This window comes from Tenrec ecaudatus, chromosome 18 (genome assembly GCF_050624435.1).
Source record: "Tenrec ecaudatus isolate mTenEca1 chromosome 18, mTenEca1.hap1, whole genome shotgun sequence".
Lineage (NCBI taxonomy): Eukaryota > Metazoa > Chordata > Mammalia > Afrosoricida > Tenrecidae > Tenrec > Tenrec ecaudatus.
The window spans coordinates 17282777-17302871 of record NC_134547.1 but is presented as its reverse complement, the minus strand read 5'-3'; the positions used below and the strand labels follow the sequence as shown (position 1 = coordinate 17302871).

At 52.8% G+C, this 20095-nt stretch overlaps 2 protein-coding genes across 3 annotated transcripts in view; both read left to right on the top strand.

Annotated features, from left to right (window-relative positions):
* The window catches only part of AXL (AXL receptor tyrosine kinase), a 43252-nt gene extending 34554 nt beyond the window's left edge, over nt 1-8698 (top strand). Inside the window, exons 18-20 of the mRNA XM_075537744.1 lie at nt 3950-4109; nt 4600-4736; nt 6925-8698. Of these exons, the coding sequence (XP_075393859.1) occupies nt 3950-4109; nt 4600-4736; nt 6925-7276 (649 nt within the window). The 3' untranslated portion in view covers nt 7277-8698. The remainder of the gene's footprint in view (nt 1-3949; nt 4110-4599; nt 4737-6924) is intronic.
* A 1238-nt stretch (nt 8699-9936) lies between these two features.
* The window catches only part of HNRNPUL1 (heterogeneous nuclear ribonucleoprotein U like 1), a 26216-nt gene continuing 16057 nt past the window's right edge, over nt 9937-20095 (top strand). Inside the window, exons 1-5 of one of the 2 annotated variants that reach the window (XM_075537746.1) lie at nt 9937-9955; nt 14785-14910; nt 17597-17753; nt 18459-18532; nt 19696-19835. In XM_075537746.1, coding sequence (XP_075393861.1) covers nt 14790-14910; nt 17597-17753; nt 18459-18532; nt 19696-19835 — 492 coding nt within the window. In that variant the 5' untranslated portion in view covers nt 9937-9955; nt 14785-14789. Of the gene's footprint in view, nt 9956-11328; nt 11794-14784; nt 14911-17596; nt 17754-18458; nt 18533-19695; nt 19836-20095 lie in introns of those variants that run through there. The other variant, XM_075537745.1, reaches the window with a different exon arrangement.

Here is a 20095-nt window from a genome sequence, read left to right as displayed (position 1 = left end):
TTATCATGCTGTTGTCATTGGTCCAGTTTTCTGTATGTACATATTTAAATATATTTATATATGATGATGGGGAAATAGATATATGTGCATATATTTATAGGTTTAGTACTAAGGTAGAAGATGGACATTGGGCCTCTACTCAAGTACTCCCTCAATGCAAGAACACTTTGTTCTTTTAAACTGGCATTCCATCATGCTCACCTTCCCAACACGATCGCTGAAGACAAAGCAGGTACATAAGCAAATGTGGTGAAGAAAGCTGATGGTGCCTGGCTATCAAAAGATATACCATCTGGGGTCTTAAAGGCTTGAAGGTAAACAAGCAGCAATCTAGCTCAGAAATAACAAAGCCCACATGGAAGAAGCAAACCAGCCTGTGTGATTATGAGGTGTCAATAGGATCAGGTATGAGGCATCAAAGAACAAAAAAATCATATCATTGTGAATGAGGGGGAGTGTGGAATGGGGACCCAAAACCCATCATATGTACATGCCTGTATTTAGACCTCTATAAATGAATGCCCTTTGCCTCCTAATTCCTTCCTCTATTTCCTTTTACTTTCTTTTTGTCCCACTATCATATTCACCCTTCATTTGGGTTTCAGTAATTCCTCTCAGTTACATTGCCCTTGATCAAACCCTATCAGGCCTCCTACACCCTCCTCGCCCTCAATTTTGGATCACTTGTTATTCCCTTGTCCCTGGGAACTTCCTTTCTCCTGCTTCCCCCTCTTCCATGCCACCCCCCCAACCGTTGGTCCCATTGTTTTCTCCTCCAGATTGTTTTTCCCACCTATTTTATCGAGCTAGACCTGCAGAGATAATGATATGCACAAAAAACAAGACAGAGCAAAACAAAACAACAACAAAAACTGGATATTCCCTTACAGAAGGGTCACGAGAAATTGATGAGCCAATCAAGGTGCAGTGTAGCAACGATGAAACATACGAAAAAATAAAAAGAAAGAAAGAAAAGCCTGTAAATAGTTCAAGGACTATTTGTTGACCTTTAGGATTATTTTCCAGTCAAGTCTGATGGGCTGCATGCCCTGGCCCCACAGTCTATTTTTGGTATTCCCTGGGGACTTCGTTGCTCTGTTCTCCTTGCTGTTCTGTTGCACACCCTCAGTGAGGTTGGGTCAGATCAGGTGCAATTCCTGCACTCTGTCTCCAGTGTTGTGCCCCGTAGCACTATGAGTCAGTGAGGGACGTTGTGTCTTGTAGTGGGTCAGCCCTATGGTCCACTCTGCTTTGGCTGCTCTGAGTGGGAATATCGTCCTTGGGGTTTGGTAGGCCAGGTTGTGTTCCATTCTCTCTTCCTCTCCCTTCATCTGCTTCTGTGTGCTCTGATCAGACATGTCTCTCTCCCTGAGCTGTAGCTTCAGTGCTGTCCTCTGAAGTGAATTCTTCTGCTGGGAGTGGGGGCTGTCCACATAATTGGGATTGAGGCCGGCCCCTCAGACCTCTCTATTGGTTCCTAACCCAGAGAATCTTTCAGTCTTGGAACTTGAGGCTTGGATTTTTTCTCTTCAGTTCTTTGAGCTTGAGATATGCTGACTGGGTGGGCTCTTTCCCCTTTTGGTTTTCTAATTCCAGGTCTTTGGACATTTCATGATAATGCTTTACTTTTTCTCTGTCGGCTCTTTTATTTAATCATTCCTTCCATCTACTTTAACTACTCTACATCTAAGAGAAGGTTTCAACGTCTCTCCGTGGGGTGCTGATGATGTAGTGGGTTTTGAGCTAACTGCGAGGCCAGTTCAAACTCACCAGCTGCTCTGAGGGAGAAAGATGAGGCTTCTGAGGTTTTCTATCACCATAAAAATGAACTCAATGGCAGTGAGTTTGGTTTTTGTCTGACACTCATTTTGCTCTTTTATCTTCTTACTGACCCGTTGCTTTCTTCATGTAGAATGTTATTGATGTCATCCCCTAACTTATCAGATCTTCTGTCGTTAGTGTTCAATTTGTCAAATGTGTTCTTGAAATGTTTTCTGAATTCTGGAGAGATATGCTTAAGGTCGTATTCTAGCTTGCTTGGACTTTAATTTTTGTTTTGACATGTTTGAAATGAACTTGTACGTCACTAAAGACTCCAAATACGTTTCCATTTTATTGGCCCTCAGACCAATGTTTAGATCAGAGGGGGAAGGAATCAGAAGGGTTAAGTCTGGGAGCCTTCGCTCTTCCTCTCTCTCAATTTTAATTGTATTCATTTATTTTGTTTTTTAAGGAAAAACATGTTCTGTGTAGCTGCACAACACTTCTGAGTAAATCAAATCAGTAATAGTACCTATCCTAGGACTTTAATTTTCATTAGCTTGAACCTAAACTTGTATATGTGCAGTTGATGACCTATTCCACAGTCAATCCCTGGCCTTTTTGTAGTTGATGATATCGAGCTTCTCCACTATCTCATCTTCCAGATGTAGTCCATTTAATTCCTGTGCATTCCATCTGATAGAGGTTTCCATGTATAGTCACATGGTTGAAAAAGCTATTTGCAAAGGCAGACACTGTTGGTCTTGCAAACTTCTAACATGAGATCTCTGGCTTTGTTTCTATCACCAAGGTCATATTTTCCAACCATTGACACACACACACACACACACACTTTTTTTTTACTTTCTAATTCCAATAATCAGGAATTATCGATGTATCTTATTTGCATGGTTGATCAATTTCAGGCTGAAGAAGCTGGTGGAATTGTTCAGTTTCTTCAACATTGGCTTTAGTGGTTGGTGCACAGATTTAAATAATAGTTGTGTTAACTGGGCTTCCTTGTAGACATATAGATATTATCCTCTCCAAGATTGCATTATACTTCAAGATATATCTTGAAGTGTTCTTTTCGATGATGAATGCAAAGCATTGCTCTTGAATTTGTCATCTCCAGCAGAGTAGACCATATGAATGCTCAATTCAAAATGATTGGTACCAGTTCCTTTCAGTTCACTATATCAATTGATGTTTGTGCATTCCATTTCATTTTTGAAAACCTCAAATTCTTCTAGCTTCATATGTCTTACAACGCCCTCTGATTAGTTATAGATGTTTCCAGCTGTTTCCTTCTCATTTTGAGCTGTGTCTCCCCAGCAAATGGAGGTCTTGAACATTTTACGCCATCTATGTTGTTAAGGTCAACTCCACTTTGAGGAGGCAGCTCTTCCCCAGTCGTATTTTTCAACCTGAGGGACCTCATCTTCTGGCACTGTATCAGACAATGTTTTGTGACTCTTCAAAAGGGTTTTTGGAGACAAATCCCTCCAAAGGGAACAGCTCATTGCGTTTTCCTAGCCTGTGCGTAGCCCGGAAGCTCCACTGAAACCTATTCTCCATGGTTGACTCTGTAAGTATGTGAAATACTAGTTGAGTGACATGGCATCACAGCAACACACAAGCCACCTCAGTACGATAAACTGACAAACAAGTAATGTCTTTCTGTTACTTAAAAAGTTGAGGTATATTTGATTTGCACTAAAATACACAATCCCCCCCCCCTTATCTGTTTGTAGTACTGTGGTAATGCCGCAAGTTGCTGTGATGCCGAAAGCCACACAGCTGTTGGTGTGTTGCTGGTATTTCAAATAACAGCAAGGTCACTGTGACCTTTCTTCCTAGTCCTGTGTAGTTGGGACACAGTGCCTCTTAGCGACCTGTACTCTTCCACTGACAGGCAGGTAGTAACCGCCAATCATGCAGTTTGTACCCCACTTCTTTCTGAGCCCCTGGTCCCACCTTCATCTCATGAAAGGTCAAGAGATCAAACGGTTTCCTTCTCCCCCTCTGGACTGGGCTGGGGGCTGGGGAGGCAGCTCCTCGCTGCCCCCAGGTCACACAGCTTGGGTCTGAGAGAGAGCAGAAGGCCCCAGGCTTCCTGGGGGGGGGGGGGCGGGGTGGCGGCCCTGACCGACCTGACCTGTGACTGCCCCTCCCTGCACCCCGACAGGCTGAATGAGAACATGTCCGTGTGCGTGGCAGACTTTGGGCTCTCCAAGAAGATCTACAACGGGGACTACTACCGCCAGGGACGCATCGCCAAGATGCCAGTCAAGTGGATAGCCATCGAGAGCCTGGCCGACCGCGTCTATACCAGCAAGAGCGACGTGGTGCGTGATGCCCCCTGGCGGCAGCGCGGATCCCTGCGCGCGGGGACGGGGCCCGTGCGCCCCTCCCACCGCGCTGCGCCTGCGCAGTCCGGCCCGCAGCCTGCGGGGCTCCCGTGTTCTCATTGGCTAGCGTGCGTGCCCGGGGGCGTGGTCAGCGGTGAATGGTGATGCCTACACATTGGGGCTAGGAGCTTGGAAGCAGGTTAGTTCAGGGCGGTGGGTGTATTATGGGCTGGCAGAGTTGGGAGAAGCAGCGGAAGTGAGCTGGCGTTGTCCTTTCCCCGGCGTCAGAGCGGGTGTGGAGGGCCCTGGGTGAGGACACACCTGGGTGTGGAGACACCTCTATCTGCACCGAAGTTACCTCTGTACTCCATGAATAACAGTGAAGCTGAGTGCACAGGGGCACCTAACGCGGGGCTCACCTGTGACTGAGGGGGTGGGTCTTTGTGCAGAAAAGGCCTTCTAACCCGTCTGTTCTGCCCTCCTACAGTGGTCCTTTGGGGTGACAATGTGGGAGATTGCCACGCGGGGCCAAACGCCATACCCAGGTGTGGAGAACAGCGAGATTTATGACTACCTGCGCCAGGGAAACCGCCTGAAACAGCCTGTGGACTGTCTCGATGGACTGTGAGGATTTTTGCGCCCCCCACCCCCACTTTGGCCAAATCCCAGAATTCAATCTTAACCACCAACACCACAACTACTGTCATCACCCTATTGGCCCTGATATATCCAAGGCCCTGACCTATCGGGCCTTGACAAATTCACCTGTCCCCTTCCCAGTGCTCTGAGTAAGGCCTTTGCTAACGAGTGGTGGGGCAGGTTAACAAAAGATGCCCTCTCCTGCTTGGCCAGCTGGTGTAGACTGCAGGGTGGACCAGCTGCCAGGACCAGGCTACCTTGTGCCCAGTTTCCCACCTTGTGCCCAGTTTCCCAATGTTACCTGGAGACCCTGTCTCTGAGACTCCCAGTTTGAGACTTCTAATTCATCCCAGACCCCAGAGCTCCTCTCACCCGCCTCAGTGGCATTTAAACATCCGGGAACCTCAGGCCACCCATCACTTCACTCTGCTGACCTTCTCTAGCCCCTCACACCCCCTATGATATTCTCAGGACGCCTTAGGGCAATGCTTGTCAACAACCCTCGCCAGATTTCCACATGCAGAGGAGAGGGGAACATGGATCCAGCACTTTACACATGGTTATCAGTTCAAGCCCATCAGCCACTATGTGCAAGAAAAATGAGGCTGGCTGCTCCTGCAAAGATTGACCGCCTCAAGAAACCCTTGGGAGCAGTTCTAGTCTGTGCTGTAGAGGTGCTAGGAGTCAGAGTCAATGAAAGCGAGTTGGGTGTGGGGACGGGGGGGAGAGGCCATTGCTGGGGTGAAAAGGATCATGGGTAATTGAGCAGCTTAAATCTGAGGAGTGAAAATCATCGCAAACATTCCGTAGCATGTTACCAGAAGGCTCTGTTTTGTCTATTAATTCACGTGGCCCTCCCCGCAGCTATGTAACGTAGTAGGTAAAACCCAGCAACCAGTGGATGTTGAATCAATCCCAAGTCATGGTGTTGTGTCTCAGAGAACTCTACACTAGTGGGTTTTCAATGGCTGGTACTTCAGAAGCAGGTCACCAACCTTTCCTTCTGAGGCCTTTCGGAGTGCACTTGAACCACCCCTCTGCCAGTCGGCAGGGGGGTTAGGCACCACCCAGGTTGGTTAGGTACCGTATTTGTTCACTTTGCACACCATGAGACCGACGCCCATGTTTTGGGCAAGCAAGCCACTCCTAAACTGACCAAGTTAGCCAGACCTCAGAAGTCAGCAACTTCCAACAAGTCTTTAGGAACTCATCGTTTTTGAAGGTCTGGAAACTGCTAGAAGGGTCCCTAATGGGGTTCGGTCAAGCTGGCTGCTGGGGTGGCAGTCATCTGAAGCTGGGCCTGGAAGCAGCTTGCAGGATGGCTCATGCACGTGGCTGAGGCAGGAGGCCATGCGGTTCTTTTCAGTGTTGCTGCTTGAGCTTCCTCGCAGCATGGCAGCTGGCTAACGCCCAAGAGGAAGCCCGGTGCTCTGTGCGGCCTAGCCCAAGTCATCCCCACCGCCACTTCTGCCTCCTTCTCTTTGTTTGTAGGGAGTCATTCAGCCCTGCCACATTTGAGGCCAAACAGGAATGACGCTCCATGTTTTCAAAAGAGAGGTGTCAAAGAATTTGCAGACACATTTTACTGTATCATGATTTTTTCAATCATTTTAGTGGGAGCCCTTAACAGAGAGCGTGACCTTCCATCGTTCATCGTTCAATTGTATTGTAAACTAGCATGGCTTGCAAGGCACAGGGCCAGGCTCCGATGCCACACCCTCTTCCGGAGAGCTCCCCCAGGCTGCTGTCATTTAACCACCACCAAGATATCACCACCCGCACCCGAGAACTTCCCCACGATCAGTTCCAACTCCTCAGGCTCCCAGGATCTCCCCTTAGAAACTCAGGAAAGTTCTCAAATGCCCAGAAGAACCCACTGTTCTTGAATGGATCCTGACACCACCCATTGACCCTCTAAGATTAAAAAGTCGACCTGCGCCACAGGGTAGCCGAGGCTCTCTTAACAGAGGCAGACTACGTCATCCTCCTCCCAAAAAGCACCTCGTGGGTTTGAACCCCCAACGTTGTGGTTAGCAGCCCAATGCTTTATGCACTGTACTCTCGGGGCTCCGTAGGCCCATTCTCCTGAGTGCTCTTAAGATGCCCCCAACTCCCAGAATGCTCCCCTTCCAAGCTCCTGATTGACCTCCCACCCTTCGTTTCCTTGCCCTAGGTATGCCCTGATGTCCCGTTGCTGGGAGCTAAACCCACGAGACCGGCCGAGCTTTTCAGAACTGCGGGAAGACCTGGAGGATACACTGAAGGCCTTGCCCCTTGCCCAGGAGCCCGACGAAATCCTCTACGTCAACATGGATGAGGGTGGGGGTTGGAATGAACCCCTTGGAGCTGCTGGAGGAGCTGACCCCCCCACCCAGCCTGACCCCAAGGATTCCTGCAGCTGTCTTACCTCAGCCGAGGTTCATCCTGCCGGACGCTATGTCCTCTGCCCATCCACAGCCCCTGGCCCGACTCTGCCTGCCGACAGGGGCTCCCCAGCATTCCCAGGGCAGGAGGATGGAGCCTGAGACAACCTTCCACCTGGGACTCCTCTCAGGACCCAAGCTAGGCACTGCCAGTGGGGGGCCCTGTCCCCCTACCACTCCCTACTTGCCCACTTCCAGGCCTATCCTCCACCTGCACCCCTCTTTTCCTATCCACTTCACCTCCATCCCAGACCCCCCGACATCCCCTTCTCTGGGTCTTGGTGTCCCACTCTGCAAAAGGAGGTTGCTGGACTGCAGGCCCCATGAGACATCCCGAGCCTAACATTCCAAGATTCTAGATTCTAAGGTCCAAAGAATCTAGACTCAAAGGTCCTAGGTTTCAACGAGTCTTTGGTTCCAAGGAGCTGACATTCTAGTCTCCAAGGCTAACATTCTAGACTTGGAGCTCCGACGGCCTAATATTCTAGGCTCTGAGATTGTACAACTCTAACAGTTCTGGTTTTAAGATTCTTGATAAGGGCCCCCAAAGTGTTAGGTCCTAAAGCACTGTGACTCTAGTTCTAAGATCTAAGACTCCGGGTTAGATTTCTGGGTTCTTACAGTAGAAGATTCCAGATTCTATTGTTCTAGAAAATCTACAATTCTAGACCTAGAGATTCTAGGGCCTAATCGTCCAAAACGTGATGTCCTAAGGCTCTTAGAGTCTGGAGCCTCCGGCTGTAAGACTCTGACTCTAGACCCTATGCTTTCAAGACCTTCTACTCTCCATTTCTAATATTCTAATAGTGGTCAGTCCTAAGGCTTTATGATCTTGAGCTCTCAGATGAGATTCTAGAATCAAGTTTTAAGACTCGAATCACGGAGTTTCTAAGATCTAATAGTCTTAAGATGTGCTGGTCTAGGAACATAGCTTCAGTGTCTAGATCATGTTTCACAATTCTAGATTATTAAACCCTAAGATCCTAATGTTGGTCTGTTCTACGCCAAGGTACGCTAGAGTCTACTGTTCTAAAACTCTGGGTTTTATGCATTTACATTTCTAAGGCACTCACAGTTGTACATTTCTAAAATTCTAGAAACCAAAGGTCTAGTCATTTCTAATGTTGCACACCTCTCGGTTCTAAGTTACATTCTTTCTCTCTAGGATTTTTGTTCTTCAGGGTCCAAGAAGCCACACCCCTACAGTTTTAAGATTTGAGGCACAGTAGTTCTAAGACACAAATGTTCAAAGTTTCTAAGACCCCACAGGCCTATGACATTGGTACGGTTTCAAGGTTCTAGTCCTTGGTATACTTCTGAGTGCTCTCCCCTTCACCACCTCTGCTTCCTCCTCCCCTCCTGTGGGGTATGCCACCCTCAAGCCTGTGCAATGCATTAAGGATGCCTCTTCGCTCCCAGGGGGATGATCTCCCCTTTGGGATCATGCTGCCCCCCCTGAGCCAGTCCCTCTGTGTGGACTCTGGTGCCTCTAGGGTTCAGGTCACATAAAACGGTATAACCACACTTCCGGCTCTTCTTGTCTCCATTCATCTGTGATGTGGACCCTCTCCCTGCCAACTCGTTTCTCGTCAATAAAAAGTCTGGTCTGGGAGGGTCTCAGAGTGCTCCCCTCACTAAAGAGCTGCAAAAGAGGATGGATGTTGTTAGGTACTGTCATGTTGGTGCCAACGCAGCAATCCTGGGTACAACAGAATGGGACACTGCCCGGGCCTGTGCTCTCCCCACAATTGTTCCCATTGTAGCCACTGGGTCAATCCATCGTGTCCAAGGTCTTCCTCTTTTCTGATGGCCTCTTATTTTCACCAAGCATGCGGTCCTTTTCCAGAGACCGGCCTCTCCTCACTGCCAAGGAGCATTCTGGCTGTACTTCTTCTAAGACAGAGGCGTTGGTTCTTCTAACAGTGTGCGGCACTTTCCATATTCTTTCCCAGCGCCATAATTCAAATGATTTGATTCTTCTTCATTCCTCCTTAGCCAGAGTCAACTTTCAGCTGCATATGAAGCAATTGAACGATACCATTAGACACACCTTAGTCCTCAAAGTTAGCCATCCTTGCCCTTCCAACACTAAAAGAGGTGGCAAATTTGACCAATGCAATATGTCACATGGTTTCCTGACCGCTGCTTCTATGAGCCTTAATTGTGGTTCCAACTAAGATGGATACGAACCTGCAAAGAGACAAAGACACAGACCCTCAAACCCACCAGGAGGTGTGTTAGGGACACAGATCCAAGGGCACATAGGTACAGGCACATGAACCAATGGGCATCTTCAGGCCCACGTGGCCACATACAAGATTCTGAAAGACAAAATTCACACAAACCATACACCTATTGACAAATATGGGGTGGGGGGTATCTCAGACAGGCACAGATACACATAACCAAGACCCAGTAAATAGCACAAATACTCGCAAGGCCCAGAGTCTAACGGGCACGCACAGATGCAAACGTTCAGGTCGACAAAAACGCAGGCGCAGAGCCCGCTCAATAATCACAGGCGCACAAAGGGACTCCTGCCAAGACAAGCCTCCTGTGTCTAGCAACTCTGCACGAGCACTAGTTCCCAGCGAGCGCGAACCGCGGCTGCGGGGCCTGTTGGCAGCGCCCGGACGCCCTCCAGCGGCCCCTCCCGGAACCGTGGACAGTTCAATCCGGGCCACAAACTTTGGGAACAAACCGTCGTGCGGAGCGGGGAGGAGAGAGGAAGCCGTGCGTGGGCGAGGGGTGGGGTGTCTGGACTGGAAGCTCCGAGCCCACGTGAGTGTCTGCCGCGTTCCTGAGTGGGTGGCGCGTGTCTGGGTTGCTGGAAGGTTGCATTGTGACCGTCGCGTGTGTGTGTTTTTATCTTTGGATGCCGCCTACCTGCGCTGACGTTCGGTCGGCTCTGCACTTTGATGTATTGTGCCCTGAATTGATGCATCCACTGTAACCGATTACCCTTCGACGTCTTTGTCAAAGTTGAAGCTCTGAGCGCGGGGCGGTCGCTTTGGGTATCCCGTTTGCGTGTCTCATGGACGTTGTGTGTCACTGCTGAGGTAGAAGCGACAGGTGGTGGGAGCGCAGACCCTCTGACACCGCGGCGTTTGCTCTTTAATGTGCGGCTTAATTACACAGCGGCGCGGGTGAAGGTTGTCTGTGTGGTCGTTGCCCAGATGAACCGAGCAAGATTTGCTTTCGACGCTAAAGTTTAGAGGATGTGGGATGAACGGAACCCGGGACTTCTGGAGGACTTTCGGCCACAGAGGGCTCTATGGTTGCGTGCAGAGCGGCCTCTTCCACGTAAAGCACCGACCATAGAGACGAAGGCCACACCGCCCGGGAAGGAAGGCACCCGGTGAGGTGCACGGTCCGAGGGGAGGGGGTGCGATTTCCGGCACGACTTCTACCCCGTTGTTCTAACTTCTTTTTTCAAGCCTTCAGGACTCTATAAAGTCTACAGGGGCAACTGAGTTTACCACAAATTCAACATGACCCATTGGCTTGAAGGTCTTGCGTGTTACATCCCTCCGCAGCGAGACTCTCTGGAAGCGGTCCTCTGCGGACTCGCCAATCCGGCTAGCTGTTCCTAAGGCGTTCCTTCTTATACACGCACTGGCTCTGGCGAGATAAAACGGCACCTGGGATTGGTCGGCAGATTGTTTTGAAACCGCCCTAACGGCAAGGGGTGGGCCCTTCGTGACTTCATCTCGTTCCGCTTTCTGAAAGGCAACAGGGGAAGGCGGGGCATGGGACAGTCGTCCGTTTGATTGGGTCTTCTCTAGGGGCGGGAGATTTGAGCCAATCAGAATGTGTGTTACGGGGACGCTAAGCTACTGAAAGGACGGCCCAGGAAAGACTGCGAGGGCGCTCATACTGAAATCTCCTTGTTGATTGGTCCAAGTCTTTACTCCCTTCCCTTGATTTGACTGTGCGGGAGCTGGCGCGCGCGCGCTGTCCAATCCGCGTGCGCCCCGCCTCCGGACTTTTCCCGCCCTCCCCTCCAGTCGCGGTACCGACGTAGGCCAACGCTTCCTCCCCGGCAGCTCCCGGGACCTTTCATTGCGGTGCTTTTGAAAGCCGCGCTCTGATTGGCTGGCTCTCCGGACCCGCGCCCGTTGCCCGCGGCGCAGTGGCCAATCGGCACTTGCGTTGCATCGCACAGGGCCACGGGTGAGGAGGAGGCGGCAGCCATTTTGAGCCTCTGCCGCCATTGGAGTGGGGCCCCCCCTCTCCCCCTTTGCCTCCTGACAGGAAAGGTTTAAGGGGGACAGAGCCCTGGGAGGCCGGGCCGGGCTCGGGGGCCGCCCCGGGGGCCCGGGCCATGGATGTGCGCCGTCTGAAGGTGAACGAACTTCGCGAGGAGCTGCAGCGCCGCGGCTTGGACTCTCGCGGCCTGAAGGCCGACCTCGCTGAGCGGCTGCAGGCGGCGCTGGAGGCCGAGGAGCCCGACGACGAGCGGGAGCTCGAGGCCGACGTCGAACCGGGGCGACCCGGGCACCACAACGAGGAGGTCGAGACCGAGGGGGTCTCCGAGCTGGAGGGGACCGCGCAGCCACCGCCGCCCGGGCTGCAGCCGCACCCGACGCCCGGCGGCTACCCGGGGCCAGATGGACATTGTGAGAATGCGCGGGGCGGGGGCCGCGGAGTCCGACCAAGGATGGGGCGGGGGGGGGCGGGGATCCCGCGGCCCGTCCCTGAGAAGGATGTGGAGGGTCGAGGGTCTCCGGATCTCGGCATTCGGCGCCGGTGTTGCCTGGAAGTAGGGGACCCTCGGTTGCGGAGATTAGCGAGGGGTGTCGTGGATTCCGGAGCGCCGGTCTTGTGGACCGGAAGCCGCGGTCTCCAGCGTCGGAAGAATAAGGGTCGTCTTCTTGGGCTGGGGAGGGTGGTGGACAGGGTCGGCCGCTGCACGGATGGCTGGGGGTCGGGGACCAAGCGTGCAGGCGGGGAACAGCATGAGCAGGCAGTTAGGGGACCGGGAAGAGTTCTGAGGATGGGGAGCCCCCGGAGTTTCCGGCGGGCTGGCATCTTGCGGATCGCCCGTCCTTGCCGTTGCTGGTGGAATGGGGTGGGGGGTTTGGAGAGATGGAGCGCTTGGGGTCTGCAGGCGGGGAGGGTCTGATGGATCCGAGACTCTGGGATTTGGCCGGAGGACATTTAGAAACTGTCTGAGACGTGAGTGTGATGGAAGTTTGGGGACCCAAATTCCTCTGAAGATGGTCTTGGGAACTTTTCAAATCCAGGGTTTAGGACCAACCTGAGCAGGATAATGGGGGGGGGGGACGGCATCTTCAGGTTACCTGCTGGAGGAGGCAGAGGGAACCTGGGTGACCTGCCAGAGTGGGGTACCAGGGGACCCAAAGCTGAGCTGGCTCTGAGGGCCAGTGCTTTCAGTGGCCACAGCTGAAGAGCCAGGGGTAAACAGGCTGGAGTGTTGGGGAGCAGGGGCAAACCGCCCGTTGGGTGGGGTTTGAAAGCTATGAAGTCTCTGGAGGACAGGCTTCTTGCCCAGCTGTGCGATGGAGGTGTCACCCGCCCAGCAGATGGAGGAGGAGGAAAAGAGCTTGTGGACTGGGAGTGGGGGTGCTTCTGGACTAGAACCCAGGCCTCCCAGGCAGTTAGTTGCTGGTAGGCCAGGGGCATGCCTCAGCCAGGAGGGGTGGTGCTGGGGAGGAGGGGCAAAAAGGACCGGAGGGTGGGGTTTGGAGAGTTTAGGAGTTAAGTAGGAAAGACACTGGAGGGGGAGTGGGAGGGCTGCATTCCTTTAAAAAGAGGGAGTCCTGGGGCTTGGAGCAAAGGAACCCAGAAGGAAAATTCGGATTGTGGAAGAGTTGAGGTTTGAGCTTGGCACCAGCACCTTCTTTTGAGAGATGGGCCTAAATGGAGTGGGGACCAGAGGGTAGCTGTGGGGCTGGAAAGACTGAGGATTGCCCAGGACCCAGAGGCTGGGAACAGGAGTGGCCTGGTGGGCATGTAGAGAAGTAGGGTGGTTGGGGGCCGAGGGGGGTGCAGACACACCACCAAGGGGTCCTGACTGGGCACCTGAGGCAAGAGATGCCAGGGCAGCAGAGCCCTCTGGACTCACGGGGACTGGGCTTTGTGCTATGAGCAGTCCACCTCCTGGCTGAGAGACCTGGGGACAATGACACACCCTCCCAGGACCATTCTGAGTGAGATCCCCAGAATGGGGGGGAGGGGCTCAGCCCTGAAGAGCCCCTGCGTTCCATTTAATGAGAGTCTATCCCCCCCCCAAAAAAGCAGAAGTTTCTGAGACCCTTTCTTGCCCCCTCCCCTCAACCCTTTCTTCAGCCTTGGTACGCAGACTGGCATGGTAGCCAGCCAAGTGACTTAGGGCTTGCCTCCCATTGGGCCCAGATGTGTTTGTCCTCTGAGGAAGGATCCAATCAGCAGGTAGCAGAACAGCCTCCCCTTCCCTGTGGCTTTGCCTCACTGTTCTGGGCAGGACCCTGGAGGCACCGAGTGGAGACCTGCCTCCAGGAGGCAGAGCCAGAGAGGCATCCTTGCCTTCTCACCCATCTCTCTGGGGTTGCCTGGGAAGTCCTCCCCAAAGGAATTTCTGGTTTATTGCTGTGGACTTAGTCTCGCCCTGCCTTTCACCTCTGCGACCCCAGCCCTCAGGATGTTCTCCATGCTCATCACTGAGCTACTGCTTCAGCTGCCTTTACATCAGTACTACCTACCACTGCCTTGGTTACTGTGGTATACCGCCCGTGTTCTCCTTGGCAGCCTGTAACACATCCATGACTAGTTTTAGTAGAATTAATTGTTTAACCTGTGGTGCGCTTGTCTTAGTAAACCGAAAGTTTCTCTGGGGCAGCTCAGCCTCCCTGTACCCCAGGGTCTGGAATATAGTTAATGCACTCGAAGAGTAGTTAATATTGTTGCTCTTACCACCCTAGCCGCCCAAATCTCCTTGCCCAAATCCTTGCAGTCTAACTCAATACCACTTAGGGCTTATTCTTAATGGGTCTCAAGGCATCTTATCACGATCCTTGTTTTCATAGCAGCTCTTCTCCTTCCTCCCCCAGTGATCCTTCATCAACTCAGTATGGTGGCCCTTTATCTCTGACAGCCAGTAACGGGGTGGACAGGACTCTTAGAGAGGTGGGCTGTACAGGAGGAATGGTGAATGGAGCTGCACGGAGGGCTAGTTCATGGTCCACTTTATAAGGTGTGTCCTGGAGGTAACTCCCTAGGCATTTGCCATCTTATTGGCAAGAAAACAGCTAGACTGACAGTGCCTACGCTGTGCTTCCTGGAGTCCCGGGTTATGTAGAGGGACCTCCACCCCAGAGGAGGACTTGGTGCAGAAGCTCCCTTTAGACACTCCCATCTCCATCCTTTGGCCAGAGTGGTCTATTTCTGTCGGTTCTGCATGTCAGAGTTCTCTAAAGCCTTCCCCTCAGGTAGCATCTCAGGTAACCTTTTGAGAGGCAAGAGAATATGCTTAATCCGCTCACTGCCAAGATAGTTGGTTCAGTGTTGAAGTTGTCCAGATGGGAATGGCATCATGTGCCATTGAAGGAGCCACCTCTGGTCCCAGGGCCGTCTTCTAACTGGTCATGTTTTGCTTGTTTGCTTTTAAGATGTCATGGACAATATTACCAGACAGAACCAATATTACGAGAGCCAGGTCATCAAGCAAGAGAACGAGTCAGGCTACGAGAGAAGACCCCTGGAAATGGAGCCTCAGCAGCAGACCTATCGCCCAGGTGGGAAAGCCCAGGAGGCTCTTCTTTGTGTGTGTGTGTGTGGGGGGGGGCAGTCTACATGTGGCCATTGTCCTCTCTCCCCATATGCAGTCTTCCCAGAGAGAGATGGTGCTTTGTCCTCTAGGCTAAGTTTTCAGGCTTTGTTGCACTGGGGAGTTGTTTTTCAAAGGATAAACTCAGTTCCACTCCTGAGTGTTGAGGAAAGGGCATCTTCATATTACCAGCTTTCAGATGCGGGGACCAACAACCTTGAGAGGTTTGGGCCTGGAGAACAATGTCTGAGTCTTACATAGAATCTTGGAATGTGGAAGCCCGAAAGGACCTTCTAAATCAAGTCTAATGTTTCCTGCACTGTGTTCCGAAGAATCTTGTTCCAAGACGTGTTATCGGGGTCCCCACAGAGAAGGTCACTTGGCCAAAACTGTGTTGTAGCTTAGGGCATCACCTAGATTCCTAAGGGATGAAAATCAGGATCAGCAGAGGACTCGTTTCTCTGCTCCCCCAGCTTCTCCACCATTTTTGAGACTGCTCCTCTGTTGGGTTCAGTAGCAGTGACCACCCAGAAGTCACAGACCATACTCACAGTTAAGGGGTGTATTAAGGAAGTAGCAAGCTACAACTTAGAATCTGATCAGGAAGCACATTGAGAGGTCTGAAGGGAGGCACCCTCCCGTGAGGAAAGAGTGCATGCCCCTCTCCTCCATGCAAGGCCACCTCTCCTGGCTCCTTTTCTCGGCTGACTAACGGCTCTGTCTTGGACTTCCCCACCGTCAGCCGGAGCCAGGGCAGCCACTCATCTCTGTTGCTGTCTCTGCCACAGAGTCCCTTGGGGCTTCTTGCTCTCCTTAGGGTTGCAGCCCTTGACACAGTATCGCAGCAGGACCAAGCATTCACTAATCCCTGCAAGATGTGTTGAACAGATCAGTCACAGAGCGTGTTGCAGCTTAGAGCCAACCATGTTCAACAACCAGGAAATGTCAAACAGCCCAGACAAAAGTAACAGATTCTTTGGGGTGGAAACCACCTTAGGAGTGCTCACCCTGACAATTTGCTTCTTCAAAGAACTAGGGCAAAATTAGCACCTCGGGGCTTAGGAAGGTAGTCTCCAGCGGTTATTTCCAAAGAACTAAGGGGAAGGGCCACGTAGAGAAACTCATTTTCCCACCGCAGGTGAATTTGGAAGGTGCTGTACCACCTACTCTCCATAGTGCAACAGAAAAATCCTGTCTTGACCCTTTGTTCTTTCAGCATTTAAATAAATAATACCTTTGCACAACAATGGTCCCCATAAATGCCAGATTGGCAAATAAAGTTGCACGTCCCGTACCCCACGCCACCACCCCCCAAACAAAGAAAAGAAAAAGGACAACTCATTGGCATAGTGTAGGAGCTGACGCGGCTACCCTGTAGGACAGAGTAGAATGCCCCCTGTGGGTTTCTGAGGCTGCAACTTTACGGGAGGAGGAAGCCTCATCTTTACTTGGAGTGGCTGCTGTTTTGGAACAGCTGACCTTGCAATGAGCAGCCCCATACGTGACCCATCACACCACCAGGGCTACCAATTGCCCTCCGGCTCTCCTACTTACCACTGGGGAAAGGTGGACTAAGGTAACGGCCAGGTAGGGCAAGAATCGGGAACACCAGCCCCCGGGCCGGCACTCTGTTAATAGGCCATATCCTGGGTCTTTAAGGCTTTGCTGTCTGGGAAGTAGGGCCCCAGTGTTGGGCCTGTGCTGTGGCCCCAGTGCCCTTTTTTTAGCAAATAGAGGTGTGGGTGGCGCAGGCTTTAATGGCTGTGGATTAAAGTGCAGCTCTGTAGAGTCACTCTATGGGACATGGAGTCATTTGTGTGTACCGTTATCGGGGCCTTTGAGGTGACCATGGAGGCCACCAGCGCACCCTCCCTGCCCTGGAGACCAGGAGCCTCATCTGCGACTGTTGCTTTTGTCAGCTAGTCAAAACTAGCGAGTGAGCTCTGGTGGCGGGCAGAGCTGTACGTGGGTAGGCACGGGAAGAAGCCGGTGACGTGCAGTGTGTGCTCGGCGAGGTACTCGGCTTGGTGTTGACTTGAGACCGAGAAGATGTTCCCAGGGGTCCACAGCGCACCGTCCATTCCAGCTCCCTGCCTGTGGCGTGACTGGATGAGGTTCCCACACTTGGGGAGAGGCTCAGCCTCAGATGCTCCCTCCAGGGCAACTGCAGTTCCCCACCCTTGCCCCATCCTAGCTGCACTGAAGCAGCTTTGAAAGAACTGAGATGGGGCTGTGGGGGGTGAGAAATTGGAAAAGATCGAATGTGGCCCGCCAGTTTAACTGGCTCTTAGGGGCCTTCTCCGCCCCTTCCCACTAGGGCTTGTGTGCAAAGGAGCCAAAGGCAGCTACCCCACCTCTGCTGGGCTTTCAGAAAGTGTCCTTGAATGCTGAAAGCCCCTTCACCTGACTGATGCCTGTCAGCCCACCAAGTACCTACCATCCGGCTGGCCATTCCCAGCCTGCTCTTCATCCTGGGCCTGGTATTCAGTGGGGCTCTCCGCCTCTCAGCAAGCTTATGCTGAGCTGGGATTGTGCCCAGCCTTTCACTGCTGTAGGCAGGACCCAGTCAGCGTCTCCCGAGGGAAGGGAGACTGGAGAGGTGGTGGCTGAGGAGTTGTCTGTGCCGTGACCTTCTCTACTTGTCCTGACTGTAGAAGTGAAGACAGAGATGAAGCAAGAAGCACCCGGCAGCTTCCTCCCCCCTGAAGCATCTCAACCCAAGCCAGACAGGCAGCAGCAATTCCAGAGTCGCAAGAGGCCTTATGAAGACAACCGAGGACGGGGCTACTTCGAGCACCGAGAGGACAGGAGGTGCGTGTGGGAGGCCTTCGGTGTCCTTGTTTAGGGGTGTCTTTTGGGGTCTAACCACGGTGTGGGGAGTAGGGACAGTCTCCCTGTACTCACTACCAGACACCCGACCCACCCCCTTTCCCAAACTTGAAGCCCTCACAAGCGTAAGGAAGAGCCTCACTGAACTGGGGCTGACAAGGGAGGACTCCCTAGGGCAAGTTTATCATGGAGGGAGCTCCTTGCTACCACGCTGTCAGGTGGACCAGGCCGGCCACCGAGAGAAGCCTGCTGTCTGCCACACATTCCCCTTTACAGGTCTTTAGTAGGAAGGTGACTCTCAAGTCATAATTTAGGACACTTTGGAAAAAGAGAGACTGAAAAAGTTTTGAAGCCTGGGTGATAGGGAGCCTTGTAACATATGTGGACAGGCTGAGGTGTGCGCACACTCCCCTGGCCCGCCCATGATCCAGTGCACAGTGGGTGTGACCCGGGCCTGTGCGAGAGGAGAAGCTTTGCGGGCGCTCCCGGGTGACTAATGTCCCCTCTGCCCCAGAGTTGAGTGGGCCTTCTTGTCCTTGGTTGCTCTCTTGAAGAAACGGGGTTCCGGAGTTCTTTGGCTAACCTCGAAGGGAAGAGACAGAAGTCCAGGAAGTTCCTCCTTCCTTTTCTTGCTGCTGTGGTTGTCCTGCCGGCCACCCTGTGACCCAACCCCTCTTTCTGACACAGGGGCCGCTCTCCCCAGCCTCCAGCTGAAGAAGATGAAGATTACTTTGACGACACCCTTGTTGCAATTGACACCTGTGAGTCCTGGGCGCCCTTCTGTCAGCATTCGGGGAGTGCCTGGGCACGCCCAGTGAGGGCGGCATGTGGTTCTGGTCCAGAGGCCCTGGATTTGGAGGCAGAAGACCAGCTGCCAGTTCTAGCTGTGGGGCCTTGGGCACACCCGTCTCCTCTGAGTTCTCTTCAGGGAGGGGACTGACCCTGCCCCAGTGCCTCAGAGAATTTACAGTAAGACGCAGAATGGCTCAGAGAGCAGTTTGGGGACCTCTGAGCCCCCATGTGCACCCAGGGATTGTCATCTGATCAGGAGGGGAATCGGTGCCTCGGAGGAAACGTAGCTCTTTGACCACCACGTCCCTGGTTTCCATCTGCTGCTCATTCCTGCTGAAACCAGTGTGCCTCTGAGCTCCGCATCCCCGTCCTCCAGTCCCCTTTCACTGCTTCTCCCTGCAGACCACCCTCTTCCCATGTCCCCGACGGCCACTTGTGAACCTGGTGTTCCCCTCCACCCAGCAGCACAGCCAGGCCTGAGGGTTGGGGAGTCCAGGAAGTCAGTCTGGGCTGATGGAACACAGCCCCTCCTCTCTTGAGGTCTCAAAGACATGCTCCACCCAGCTGGAGACGAAACATTCATAAGGGATGTGTGGCTGGGGCCCAGGAAGCCGGACAGGTGCAGCCCATGGGACTCACTTACCCTTGAGGGACAAATCACTGGGCGCGAGCAGTGAGGGCGGGGACTGCTGGTGTGGGGCAGGGGTAGGTTTCTGGGGCAGGTGCTCTGGCAGCAGGAGCTGGAGTGTAGGGCAGGGGTAACTAGCCGCTTACAGCTTGAAATGCCTTGCAATCGGTGGCGATGTGGGCTCTTCCACAAGTGTGCATGCTCCTCAAAGGCCTTTGTGTATACTATCACTGGGGGTTCCCCTGGAGCCCCACCAATGACGCTCTCCCCCCTCACCCCCTCTTCCTGTGTGAGGTGGCTGCTTCAAGTCTGTTGAGGCCAGGTTGTATTGCTCCAGAACCCGAGTGCACCTAGAGAAGATGGGTAGGGTGCGGCTGCATCTCCATGAGCCTGTCTCCGTGGTGTGTTAGCTGTGGACCCCTGGTCTGCACTTTGGGGACCTCTTTTCCTGTTCCTCCCTTGGGAGCTCTAAAGCTTCGCCAACCTCAGCATTTTCTTCCCCAGATAACTGCGACCTCCACTTTAAGGTTGCCCGGGACCGGAGTAGTGGCTACCCGCTCACCATTGAGGGGTTTGCTTATCTGTGGTCCGGAGCCCGTGCCAGCTACGGGGTCAGGAGGGGCCGGGTGTGCTTCGAGATGAAGGTGAGTGAATTGAGCTGCTGCCTTGGTGGTGGTGGTTTGATGGTCCTGCATTGTGTGGCATGTGCTGGGTTTTGTGCTTCTTCAAAGACGCCAGTCCAGTTTCCCCTGTCGGTCACTGGAGGGTCCCTGTTTCAAACCTCTGCAGTGAGTTCTTAGAACAAATGAAATACTGGGACATTCCTGTCACAAGGAACTCTGCCCAGCCCTCTGGAGACCTAGGTTACAGGCTTCTTCACCACAAGGACCAGTGCTGCCTTGTA